Below are 14,166 nucleotides of genomic sequence, written 5' to 3'. Positions count from 1 at the left end.
GTCAGTACTGTATGTAACATAAACTTCCTGACAAAACTTATTACCAGTGAATACATCCAGGCATCAAGAATTTTAATACAAATTAAGTAAAGAACAGGGCTAGACTTACTAATATATTATGCTTTTACGTTACCAGTTTTTCCTATGGTTTCCCATAACTTTTTGTTATGTAAGGCTTTAAGGGGGAGAAAAGCAAGGGGGTCATGAGAGAGAATGCTTCTAACACCCTTGGCATCTATCAGCGGGGAGCCATAAAATTGAGCTTTTGTTATATTCTCCTGTCCCCCACCAACGTATTTAGATCCTTGCATTTTCATATCTTAGCAAAGAATGTGTGTATTATTTAATTTTAAACTCGTTGGCTTAATAAAAGCAAATTTTCTCTTTATCAGACATTACCCAAACATGTTTTCTCCTCACTTTATTCCAAAGAGACACTAATGACAATGGATGAGTCCATTTTTTTCCAATAGTGAGTGAAGAATAATTGAAGAGGGAAAGTTGCTTTTAATTTGTTAGCTGTTTAAAATGAGGTGTCAACAAACTAAAAGCCCCCACATAATGTTCCCTCTTGGGAATTTTTTTTCTTTGAATAAGGTGGGATCTTGACTCTAATGGAACACATTAGATACGTATATAGTACATGTGATTTTCTTTGGCCCCATTACTGTCTGTGGAAGGTCTATCTTTCAGAGTTGTTTTAAACACTGTGGTACTTTGCTGCTGCTTTTCCAGATAGAGAATTTAGTTAACATTCTGATCTAGCAACCCCCAAATCTTGAGATTTTTACCTAGGAGAATGATTAACTGTATAGTGTTTTATGGCTTTGGGATACTCTTTGAATAAACAACAGTAAGATGGAGCATTCTGAGTCAAAACAGAAACCTCCTTTTAGCTGTTGTGAAGAAGTAACAGTGGAGCCATTTTGCCTATTTGATAGGGGTCTTCCCTATTGAAAGAATGAAACTGATCTACCCTTTTAAAAAAAGAGTCCGTGAAAGTGAATTATTACAGTGTGCAATTATCCTTTTCACCTGTTTTGAACACCAAATTAGTCAACACAACTAGAATCAGAAAAGTGGACATTCAATGATTTGGCATCTGTAACATGTTTCATGTAGTAAAATTAACTGCATTTGGTTCGGGGCAGACAGGGGAAAGACATGACAGTCACTGGCCAAGTGGTGTATATTTTACTGTACACCAAAAATCTCTTCTGATTTCTAGTCAGAAGACATACTGTTAGTTGATCAGAAATGAACCCTTGGAGCCTCTAACACACCAGCAGACAATAAGGCTTCAGAGTAGGAAGACTTGGTACAGTTATAAGTGAACATACAAATTGTAGGTAAATTCAGAATAATCACTTAGAAGGTTAAATTCTTCCATTTCCTTTGAGAGGGGAAAGTTGTGGAAAAGCAGCTCTTATCTAATGCAAAGAGTCCCACAGAATAATTTTATTGACCCTGGATGTATTTAATGGATTTTTACTATGCACATAATTTCCAAAAGCATTGTTATTTCTTTATTAATTATAAATTTGGTGTAACCGTTTCATAGCATTACACAGAGTTACCCAATTGTGCATGTCAATGTAATTTCACATATGAATGTATGAATTACTTGTCTTATTCATGTTGATACAGCCTCAGTCCATGGCGCATCCGTGTGGGGGGACCCCAACATACCCAGAATCACAGATATTTTTCCCAACTATTCATGAACGTCCAGTTTCTTTTTCACCACCTCCCACCTGTCCACCGAAGGTGGCCATTTCCCAGCGGCGTAAGAGCACCTCCTTCCTGGAAGCCCAAACTCACCACTTCCAACCCCTGCTGAGGACTGTTGGCCAAAATCTTCTTCCACCTGGTGGCAGCCCAACTAACTGGACACCAGAGGCTGTAGTTATGTTGGGTACTGCAGCCAGTAGAGTCACTGGAGAGCCATGTGAGATACAGGTCCAACCTATGTTTGAACCAACTCAAGTTTACAGTGACTATAGACCTGGACTAGTACTTCCGGAAGAAGCTCACTACTTTATTCCTCAGGAAGCAGTGTATCTAGCTGGGGTACAATACCAGGCCCAGGTGGCAGAACAGTTTGAGGGCATTCCATACAACTCACCAGTCCTGTCAAGTCCTATGAGACAGACACCTGAACAGAAGCCAGGGCAAGGGGGCCCTACCTCAAGTTCTGTCTTTGAATTTCCATCCGGACAGGCTTTCGTGGTAGGACACCTCCAGAATTTAAGATTAGATCCTGGACTGAGCCCAGGATCTCCCCTCTCTAGCATTTCTGCACCTATCAGTACAGATGCTACAGGCTTGAAATTTCACCCTGTCTTTTTTCCTCATTCTGCACCTGCTGTGTTAACTCATAACAATGAGAGCAGAAGCAATTGTGTATTTGAGTTTCACGCTCGTACTCCATGCTCCTCTTCAGGAGAAGGAGGAGGAGGAGTTTTGCCTCAGCGCATTTACCGAAATCGACAGGTTGCTGTGGACTTGAATCAGGAAGAACCACCTCCTCAATCCACAGGATTACACGGCCGCCTGCAGCCTGTGACTGAAGAACAGCCTGATTTCCAGGCCCCAGAACTGACCGTCTCTGTGGTAGAGCCCACCGGACAGAGCTGGCCCATAGGAAGCCCAGAATATTCCAGTGATTCCTCACAAATCACTTCTTCAGACCCCAGTGATTTTCAATCACCTCCCCCTACAGGGGGAGCAGCTGCATCTTTTGGCTCTGACGTCTCATTACCCTTTATCCGTCTGCCTCAGACAGTGTTACAAGAATCCCCACTTTTCTTCTGTTTCCCCCAAGGAGCCACATCTCCGCAGGTTTTATCTGCCTCATTTTCTTCAGGAGGATCTGCACTCCATCCACAGGTTATAGGAAAACTTCCACGGTTCTTTTACACTACCCTACTGTGCACCATTACGTTTAAGTTTTCTATCCCTCCTTTCCATTCATGAGGGTTATTGTTTAATTTTATTATGGAGTTTCTCCATTGCGGGGGGGTGATTTTAAACTACTTGTATTTAAGAGCAAAATATGAGACCGAAGCGGCCCGATTTACCAATAACATGTGTACACCCTTGGAAAAGAGAGCACAAAAACTAGAATTTTAGTTACTCATCAAAATCAGTTACTTCTGTCCATATGTAGAGTGGACAGAGTTTTCAGCTATTAGTGAACACATAAATGTCTGTAAAGTTGACTGAGCATTGATTATTTACAAATATTAATGTGAAGTATTTCTTTCTCCCTAGAAACAAACATGGCTAGTTTTTAAAAAAAAATAGAGAAGATAACATTTCTTTTCCTGTAAAATGCAAAGAATGAAAAATAAGAAATCTTTTTTTTTTTTTTAAGTAGTGTTAGGAATATACAGAGTTTTCATTAGTATGGAAGGATCTTAAAAGACAGAGAGGAAACATCTTAGGAATTTGTCTTAACAAATGAGGATGCCTTTTAAAAATGGCATTAGTCAGGGCTTCCCTGGTGGCGCAGTGGTTGAGAGTCTGCCTGCCGATGCAGGGGACACGGGTTCGTGCCCCGGTCCGGGAAGATCCCACATGCCGCACCGCAGCTGGGCCTGTGAGCCATGGCTGCTCAGCCTGCGCGTCCAGAGCCTCTGCTCCGTAACGGGAGAGGCCACAACAGTGAGAGGCCCGTGTACCGCAAAAAAAAAAAAAAAAAAGGCATTAGTCAAACAGGTCACTGTGTATCATTTGTTCAAATAAAATGTTAATCCACAAAATTGACTGATTCTAATTTTTAGCAACTAAGTTAGAATCTAGTGTGGGTGACGGGGGTTTTTTTGTTTTTGTTTTAGGGATTTGTGGTACATGTTGCAAGGTAAAGACCATTAGATACCTCAGTTCTTAGATTTTTCCTCAACAAATTTAGATTTTGTTGCTTATGAATATGAGCATATGCACACTCTTGCAAATAAAGACAAAGTGATGGACGTAATAGCATTCAAGAAGTGGAGTCAGTATTGACTATTTCATATATTATTCCTTTGATATATTTTGTCAAATGTATAAGTCTTATAAAATTTATGTAGGAGACTATGCAGTTAAATAGGAAACTTTGCAATTATATATTCAAGATATCATTTAGATGTTTTAAATATCCCACTCTTTTATAAAGAACTATATGTTCTTCTTTGTACTTTCTTCCTATGTTCTTCCCCCATCAGGGGCATAAATAACCCCCAAAATATACATAAAGTATCAGTTACTTAGAGCAGTACTAAGAAGCAAAAAGATCTAGAAACTTGAACTGTGTGTACACGCGGTATGGTACGCTCACATTAACACACTGGTTGCCAGCCCATACTGTGAACGTGTATGCACTGCCAGCCTTGCTCCTTTAAACTTTCCAAAATGAAATTTCAAACATCAGGTAGTTTACAGAAAAGGTGCAGAAAGAATGTATACTCACAGTGGTTAAGATGCAGTAGAATGTGATGTTCTATCCAAGTAAGCTTCAGAGAAGCCCCTCTAAACTGAAATGAAGCAGCAAAGTTGGGCCTTTTCATTTTCTTAGCTCACCTATTATCAAGTCCTGCATTCAGTTCTCACCTTCTAATTTATTTTAACTTAAGATCTCTTCTGGGTGAGGGTTTCTCAAATTCCAACCGTATGGACATTTTAGGTGAGATCGCTCTTTGCTGTGAGGGCTGCCCTGTGCATTTGTAGAGTGTTTAGCAGCATCCCTGGCCTCCCCCCACCAAGTACCAGTAGCAGTTGTGACAACCAAAACTAGCCCCAGGCACTGCCATACATCTTTGGGAAGGGGCATGGGGTTCGCAAAGTGCCCCTGGTTGAGAGCCATTGCTCTAGGTACTTGGCAGGTAATGATGATAATTATTTTTACGTTTTTGACAAAAGTCGCTATAGCACTACAAGAAATAGCAAAAGGAACAAAATAGCATTATTAAATACCCTTTTTTCTTTAATCGTTTGGATAGTTTTTTCACATTGATAGTCTTATTATTTTTCCTGATCATTTTCAATAATAATTTTATTTTGAATCTTACTATTTTGGCAAAAAATATAGCCTGAGCAGCGGGGTAGGTTAGGTTTTAACCATCAGTGGTTTTTGCATGGAATCAGAGTATGTTCTGTAATATGATCCTTCTCTAACCTTCTCTTTAAAAACATGCCCCAGTGGTCTCTCCCTACATACTTAATCAAGCGAATGTTTCATCTTGCTCAGGCAGACTCTCAGGAGCTCACATATTTATTGCAAAATCCTGACCTCTGTATCAACGTACCTTTGGGCTGCTCTAATTTTTTGTATTCACTTCTCTCCTTCAGGCACAGGGGCAGAGCCAGGGTCAGCAATCTTCAAGTAGTTTAACAGGGGTTTCATCCTCCCAACCCATACAACATTCTCAGCAGGTGAGAGCAACTCATTGCTACGTTTTATGGATTAGCAATAGCCAAAACACTGGTTTACGTCTTTCATGAATTGGATTCCTGATGTAAATGGCTTGCTAAGTTTTTGAAAGGAAAATCTAGAGGCATAACATTTCCTGTCTTCAGTAACATTTTAGAAAATCTTTTGTTTAATGTATTTTTGAATGGTCTATTAGATTAGACATACATTGAAATTCAAAAGAATTATCTTTACTGACATACTTTATGTGCCTTCTTAAACAGATGATTCTACGCTATTTTAACAATACGGTTGACCCTTGAACAGCACAGGGGGTTAGGGGCACAGGCCTTCTGCACAGTCAGAAATATGTGCATAACTTTATAGTGGGTCCTCCCTCTCTGAAGTTACACATCGACAGCTTAAACCAATCTTGGATCGCATAGTACTGAAGTATGTATTTACTGAAAAAAATTAACATATAAGTGAACCCATGCCGTTCAAACCCGTGTTATTCGAGGATCAACTGTACAAAGAATGTCATTTTTGTGTGTATGTATTTCACGATTTGTCCTTTTGTGAGCATTTTACCATTGCTTTCACTGTGCTTGACTCTAGTAATGCTCCACTCCTTTTTAATTATTTCTAATCTTTGGGGTGGGGCATCAGATTTTATGCTAAAATGAATGAAAGCCTAAGAAAAACTACTTCAGGAACTTTAAAAAAATGATTTGGGGAATTTGTTCCCAAAGGTTCAGAGAACTCAAGGGATTAGTATAATGCTGATGTATTCAACAGCAAAACTGGTAATTGTAAAATTAAATATCTGTAGTGCATCACTGATATTAGTTAACAGTAGTTATTTACATGGAAATAATGCTTTGGGGGCACAATCGAATATTTATTATCTGTTTCAAATAAAATTTATAGCCACTACATGTGTCATAAAAACTTCCCAGTGAACTATTTTGTTGATAGTTCCCTATGCAGTGTGTTTTCAAACCACCAAATTCTAAATTGGCTTGTTTCTATCAGTTTTTGAAACTAAGTTTTCAGTTCTCCTTACAAATGGCCTGCTCACAGTCCAGCATGTGATCATGTGGTCGTTTGATGCTGGTTTAAGATTAGATGTTCCTTGTACAAGATTAGCTTGGTTATACAGGCAAACCTTGTTTTACTTTGCTTCGCTTTCTTGTGCTTCGTAGGTACTACATTTCTTCTTCTTTTTTTTTTTTTTTTTTAACAAATTGAAGATTTGTATTAACCCTGCTTCAAGCAAGTCTGTCAGCACCATTTTTCCAACAGCATTTGCTCATTTCGTGTCTCTGTGTCACGTTTTGCTAATTCCCACACTTATTTCAAACATCTTCATTACTATTATATTTGTTACGGGGATCTGTGATCAGTGATCTTTGATGTTACTACTGCAAAAGGATTATGACTTGCTGAAGGCTCAGGTGATGGTTAGCATCTATTAATAAAGCATTTTTTAAATTAAGGTACGCACATTGTCTTTTTAGTCATGATGCTGTTTCACACTTAATAGACTACAGTGAGGTATATGCACTAGGAAACAAAAAAATTCACGTGACTTGGATTATTGCAATATTCACTTTATTGCAATGATCTGAACCAAACCTGTAATATTTCCGAGATGCCTGTATATACATTTTCTCTGTGGCCAACACCTCTATCTTATAGAATAGAAGGGCTGGGAATTACACGTTTTGTCTTGCTCGTGCCCTTTCTTCCAGACAAGTATCTGAATCTATATATATATTTATAGTTACGTTCAAGTAGTCACATTTTTGCCAAGCTTAACAGGTTTAATTATATTAACAACCCCTGATAAGAATACAAAATAAAAGTTACATAAAGCTGAGTGAGGACAGAAACGCTATCATGGATACCAGTCTCCTAATTCGCTTATCATTGGACACAGGCCAATACCAATAAAATGTGCAGATTTAAGTGTATGCTCTCTTTTTCCTTTTCCAAAGGAATTTGTTATGAAGCAGTGAAATAAGCCATTGAGTTTAATGGTGATGAAAGTATGCACAGTCGGGGGGCAGGGGGCAGCTCCACAAATGTCAGGTTAAAAGAATCAGGTGCTTGACTCTTCTGGGAAAAGATCTGACTAAATGGCTATCTCTACAGTACAAACAAAAATTCCCGTTTCAGTGATGCTTTTTTCAGATATTTTTACTTTGTGAGTTATTTTAAATATAGGATGAGTTAAATAGAATCATAAAATTGAGCCCTCAATCTAAATAAGTGTATGCAGTCTAGAATATTTAACTTTTCCAGGGTTGCATAGCCAATAGATAGAACTAAACATTACAAACCATAATCCAAGATTTCTACAGTAGTTTTCTTTTTTCTTCATTAAAGTTCTACGGGGATTCATGATTCTGCAAAGGTGCCCAAGGAGCTGTATTTTTTTGTTTTATCTTCTGGGGTTCCATATATAGAAAAGGAAGATTGTAAACTTTCTGTACTGTACAGTTAGAGTCTGTTTTTAGATCTGATTTTCGTTTTGCATACCGTCACGTCCCAACACCACCGTAGGAAACAATCTCTCTAATTTTACTAATGTGAGGAAAGAGATGAACTTTAGCTGAAATTTACTTTATTTCTTGTGTTTCTGAAATATACTGAATAAAGGTTTGCTTCTTTTCACGTTTTTATCAAGAATCTCTTCTAGTGGTATATCGTGTCTCAATGAGGTACCAGAAATAACTTTCTCCTACCGGAAATCTGAGTATTTTGCTGCCACGAAAGGTCATGAGCTACCCTGCTTCCTTAATCATTTCATCCATAGGGCACATGTAGAGTCTGTAGGTATCTCTTACTTTTTGTTCAACTGAGGCTCATGAACATTTTTTTCAAGCACCTTTGTCCAACAGATAGTACACGGTCACAGGCTGTTTTCAAGAGGCAGTTTTATGCAAAGCATGATGCCAAGTTGCTATGCTAAACAGTACTTGTTTGGCGAAAGTGTTGATTATTAGCCAGTGTGATTGTGCAAAAATAAAAAAAAACCATATACTCCTGTCCTATCCAGAGGTGCCACTTCTCTATAAATGCTTTAATGTATAACTGGCATACATGCCTCTCAATTATTCTAAGCAAGGAGTGAGGGTATATGTTTATAAAACTGCTCGTTTTTGACAGTACACACACACACACACACACACACACACACACACACACCCTCAATTATTCTAAGCAAGGAGTGAGGGTATATGTTTATAAAACTGCTCATTTTTGACAGTACACACACACATACACATACACACACACACACACACACACACACACACACACACAGAGACAACTAATTAAACAGTTTTTTCCTAACTGAGTTCATGCTCTGAAGGACCATGTGCTAGGCACTGATGGACTACCAAGATGGATCATATAAGGCTACTTTCAGGGAGCCTGAATAATCTGGTAACAATATACGTCAACTCCTACAAAACGAGTAAGGATAATAGCTAACATATATAGTGTGCAAAGCAATCTACCTGTGTTTTTATTCAATCCTTCTATGAATCATATAAAATATAGGTACTATCATTATTTCCATTGTACAGATGGGAAAGCTGAAACGAGATCTGGAGACGCTAAGTACTTTACCCAAACTTCTAAAAGACAGAAAGAATTTAAATCCAAGTAGTCTGACTCCATGAAAGGAGGAGACTATATCTCTTCTGAGCAGGGAGGGGGATATCAGTAGGTTTATGAAAGAGCATTTGAACTGGACTCTGATTATGAGTTAGATTCAGATGAAGGATAAGGAATATTCTAGGCCCAAAGAAAAGGGCAGGGGGGCAGTATAAGCAAGGTAGAAGGCACAAAGGTAGAAAGCTGTGAGACAGAAACAAATAAACCTTGGGTTCAGTGTAGCTAGAATACAGATAAGTCAGGACTTTTGGTTAGGACTCCGTGCTCCCAATGCAGGGGGCACTAGTTTGATCCCTGGTCAGGGAACTAAGATCCCACATGCCACGTGGCACGGCCTAAAACAAAAAACAAATAAGTGAAGGTGTGAGTTCAGGAAAGAGCTGATTGAGTCCAAATTGTGATGTAAGCAAGGGTCTGCGTTGAAGGGGGTGCGGGGGAGAGGTAATTTTGCGCCCAAATATAAGGGGCAGGGGATTTGCTCAGATTGAACCTTTATGAAGAAGGGAGATCACCACGTAGTCAAACTCTCATCAGGCTCACATCACGGGGCTCTTACTGGTCTTTGCTTTGAACAATAACACAAAAAAATATTAATGGAATAAAGTGAAACTGTTGAGAACAAGTGTGCCTGTAAGGACCTTAAAGGGTGTATGTAGTTGGAAATGTTTATAGGCAATATCTGACAGAATTGGTTTTATATATGCCAAGACATTAAACATAGATTTTGTCCTTAGGGGAACAACTTCACTGTTCCAGTTTCATTGTAAATAACATTTAAAGATCACTTAAAGGTTACATGAATATACACCTGTAAGACAATTGCAAAAACAATAGAACTGTCCTAATACTAATAATCAAGCAGATGCTTGTCACTGCAGATTTTATCTCAAGACACAACTTAAAGAACAAGTACCATGTTATGCGCCAGAAAAGCGAGATCATTCATAGTGTAGCTTCCCTGAAGATAAAAATGCTGATGTATAATTACATGTGAAGATTTTGAATGAGGCAAGGGGAGCAACATTTCTGAATTAGTATATTTATATAAAAGACAATCTTATTTAGGTATGAAAATTAATGACTTAGATAACTGTAGATAGTTCACGGTGAATTCCTTAAAGTTTAAATATATTCAAGTTAACCAAAAAGGTTTTCTACTTTCTTGGTTCTTGTTTCTTAGTGGGAAAATGGGCAAAATTGTCTTATATTCAGAGCTGCCTTATAGTTGGATACATATGATATATCTTAGTTGCTGAAAATAAATTTTATATAATTCAGCCATTTGTTCTAATTTTTTTAAGTTAAGAATACATTATCAGAGCTAAATAAGGATAAAACAAACATGACTACTGTCACTATTACATTTCAGGATTCTTTTGATGGTTTTAATTCGTATAATAAGAAAGAAATGAGGAATAAATATCAGGAAAGTAAAAATATTATTTGCAGATTATCACCTAACAAAATCTAGGATGCTTGTTAAGGTGGGTAGATGCATAATAGATATAAAAACAAAAATAAATAAGTCTTGGGGATGCAATGTACAGCATAGTGACTGTAGTTGATAATACTGTATTATATGTTTGAAGGTTGCTAAGGCTGCTAAAGGCTATCATTAGTTGTAGCATTATTTCAAGTAACAAAAAATTCAATCAACCAAAGTGTTCATCATTAGGATATCAGTGCCGTTGATAAATAAAATGAAAATGGCATGTCAGAGAACAGTATTTATAAAACGGGTGTGTTTTTGTTTTGTTTTTAAAAACAAAATCAACTTGTGTGTAAATGACCACTTATGCATAGAAGAAAATTCATAAAGTCGATGCACCAAACCACTAATTGTGATTGCCTGTGGAGAAATGAGGTTGGGTATTTTCATTTAACTCTATTAATCTAATATATTGCTTAAAATTTTTATTACAAACAGGTATTGTTTTTGTATTTAAAAATTAAAAATTTGGGCTTCCCTGGTGGCGCAGTGGTTGGGAGTCCGCCTGCCGATGCAGGGGACACGGGTTCGTGCCCCGGTCCAGGAAGATCCCACATGCCTCGGAGTGGCTGGGCCCGTGAGCCATGGCCGCTGAGCCTGCACGTCCGGAGCCTGTGCTCCGCAATGGGAGAGGCCACAACAGTGAGAGGCCCGCATACTGCAAAAAAAAAAAAAAAAAATTAAAAATTTTAAATTAGTTATAGGTATTAAAGAGGCTTGAAAGTCAGCTATGAAGTTCAGATTTTTGTTAGGCTAGAGGGGGCCATTAATTTTATTGCAAAATTTAGTGTTTGGGTACAATTACATGCCATTTATCAAGTTTAGGTGTATTATACCAGAGTGCCTAGCACATGCTTGATTTCCAGATGACATTCCCTTTGCCGTACGTTGAGTTGAGTGATAGTGTCCTTGTTTTCAAAGAAGGAAACCTCATTTTGGCAGTAAAATGAGCAATCTCTAAGGTATCACAGCTAGTAAATGGTAAAGCTGACGTTCAAAATTCAATGCTTTTCTCCCATTTTGTAGCCGTTATCAAAGCTATTCTTTAAGCAAATTAATTACACAGTTGATGAAATATTGATAGATGAAGGGAAAGAGATTAAAGGAAGAGATTGGATTAGTTTAATATAGGACCAAAGTGAGAGCTGCTATCAAGAAATGGGAACAAAGAGGGAGGAATTTGGAGAAGAGAGGGTCTGTTTGGACATGGTGTCTGAAGGTGTTTATAAATACCTGAGCTGCTACTGGGGCAGGGAGCCTATTAGGTGAAGAACCAGTGGTGACTCAAACTTTGAAACATGGGTTAGTTCTTGGTTGTACCATCACAAATAAAGAACACCAGATGAAAAAGAAAGATGTGTAAAAAGGGGAATTGGTGAATTTGGGTTTGTGCATGTCTTGATTACTAAAATTGCCATCTTTTACAGACACTGATAGGCAAACATACTTCCTTAGAAACATGCTGTTAATGACTTGAAATAAAACTGAGTGATGGTTTTCTTCTCAGCAGCAAGGAGTGCAGCAGACAACCCCCTCTCAGCAGACAGCGCAGTATTCACTTCCCCAGATGTCAGCCTCCAGCGAGGCCATGACTGCACAGCCCACAAGTCAGCCTCAACCTCCACAGTCCTTTTCGCATGTGTCAGCAGGAAAACAGGTGAACGCTTAACTTCTAGAAAGGAGTGCCACATGACTTCTACCTTCCCTAATGGTGAAAATTGGTTATTTTCACTGCAGAAATGAAGTGAAAATTGCTTCTTTTGTGTATATGCATTGGTTAATATAAATGTGTATATACAGCAGCAATAATCCAAAAATGTTTAACTTTTAGATTTATCAGCCTAAAATCAGTTTGACAGGTATAGAACTGATAAAGGTGCTGTAGTAATTGAACCTATGACATTTTCTAGCATTGTCAGTTGTACCTATCATTCTAGGTTTGCAGTTAATGCTGTGTTTTCACATAGATTTATGCATTGTTTCCTTCCTTCATTGCCTTCTGAAGTCATAAAAAACCCTTATATGGAATGATTTTTTTTTCTAAGTTATCCTTCTAGTCACTTGAAAAGTAACTCTGGGGACTTCCCTGGTGGTCCAGTGGCTAAGACTCCGTGCTCCCAATGCAGGGGGCCCAGGTTCGATCCCTGGTCAGGGAACTAGATCCCGCATGCTGCAACTAAAGATCCTGTGTGTTGCAACTAAGACCCGGCACAGCCAAATAAATAATAAATAAATATTTAAAAAAAGAAAAGAAAGAAAAGTAACCCTGTAGAAGATAAGCTCTTCTGAATGACCTTTTTTCAGCTTTAACATCGGGGCAGCTTGTGCTTGTATTGTTTTTGTCATATTTCATCACATCTGAGATACTGTCAATTGTAAAATGCACCATTATTTTATGTAACACTGAGAACTGACATACCATTAATTGTAAGATATATCGTAATGTCATAAACATTAAAATGACCAGGTGGTGGAAAGGGATGATTGCATCGTACAATCAGTGAAATATAGTAATTAGACCTACTTTTACAGGCCTGTGTTAGACTTAAGAATTGTGGAAGCACTATGGATGAGCTCTAACTCCACTGGGAAGGAAGTCCTTTGAATTTCAGTCATCACTGTAGTATCAGTTGTAGATTTAGTGACAGCAAACATACCAGTGGATTATGGTATGTGAAACATATCTCAGCCAGGCTGTAAAGAAAACAACCTTTCATATGGAAGGGTTCTCTTTGTTGTTGAACGATGAAGCATGAGCAAAATTTCCTGCCACAAAAGATTTGAAACAGCAGCCAGTCTGTCAGCCTCCCTGTCTCCTGTTGTCCTCTCCCTGCTCTTATGTGGCACATTAACTTACACTAATGTATGCAAGGGTTTGGTGTTTGTTTTAATTTTCTTTCTTTTTGGCTAATACATAAGTCTTGCTTTTGGCAGCCTTGCTTTTTTTTTTTTAAAGTCTGTCTGTTTTGTTTTTCTTTACCTTCCCAGCTTCCAGTTTCCCAGCCAGTACCAACTATCCAAGGCGAACCTCAGATCCCAGTTGCGACACAGCCCTCAGTCGTTCCAGTCCATTCTGGTGCTCACTTCCTCCCTGTGGGACAGCCACTCCCGCCTTCCTCACTCCCCCAGTACTCTGTTTCTCAGATCCCCTCAGCTCCTCAGCCAGCTTTCTCCCCGCTTCCTGTCACCATGGCAGCTGGCATTAATCAGCCTCTGCTTACCTTGGCTTCCTCTGCTCCAGCAGCTGCAGTCCCAGGGGGACCCGCTGTGGTCCCTAGTCAGCTTCCCACCCTCCTGCAGCCTGTGACTCAGCTGCCAAGTCAGGCTCACCCGCAGCTCCTGCAGCCAGCAGTTCAGTCCATGGGGATAGCCGCTAACCTCGGGCAGACTGCTGAGGCTCCACTCCCCTCTGGAGATGTTCTCTACCAGGTACCGTGTTGGCTGGTGAGAAGGAGGGCACCAGAGGGTTTGGTTCCAATGATAGAACATCAAGGACTTAAAAACCTAATAACTGAATATCAGAATAACTAACAATAACAAAAGTTGCTGATCTCAACCAGAGATGCTAAAATAGTAAATTCTGAGAAAGGACAGGGCG

General features: G+C 38.9%; 1 protein-coding gene across 19 annotated transcripts in view; it reads left to right on the top strand.

Moving 5' to 3' along the window:
- WNK1 (WNK lysine deficient protein kinase 1) overlaps positions 1 to 14,166 on the top strand; it is a 135,981-nt gene that overhangs the window by 95,343 nt on the left and 26,472 nt on the right. For 5 of the 19 annotated variants that reach the window (XM_027093157.1, XM_027093156.1, XM_027093153.1 and 2 more), the window contains exons 9-12: positions 1,648 to 2,889; positions 5,332 to 5,415; positions 12,076 to 12,225; positions 13,557 to 13,997. In XM_027093157.1, the coding sequence (XP_026948958.1) occupies positions 1,648 to 2,889; positions 5,332 to 5,415; positions 12,076 to 12,225; positions 13,557 to 13,997 (1,917 nt within the window). The remainder of the gene's footprint in view (positions 1 to 1,647; positions 2,890 to 5,331; positions 5,416 to 12,075; positions 12,226 to 13,556; positions 13,998 to 14,166) is intronic. The other 14 variants (XM_027093163.1, XM_027093162.1, XM_027093161.1 and 11 more) reach the window with 10 other exon arrangements.

Source organism: Aethalodelphis obliquidens, unplaced genomic scaffold (assembly GCF_003676395.1).
Source record: "Aethalodelphis obliquidens isolate GAN/ISIS:26980383/991018 unplaced genomic scaffold, ASM367639v1 scaffold83, whole genome shotgun sequence".
Taxonomy (NCBI): domain Eukaryota; kingdom Metazoa; phylum Chordata; class Mammalia; order Artiodactyla; family Delphinidae; genus Aethalodelphis; species Aethalodelphis obliquidens.
This window is presented reverse-complemented; position numbering and strand designations above follow the sequence as displayed.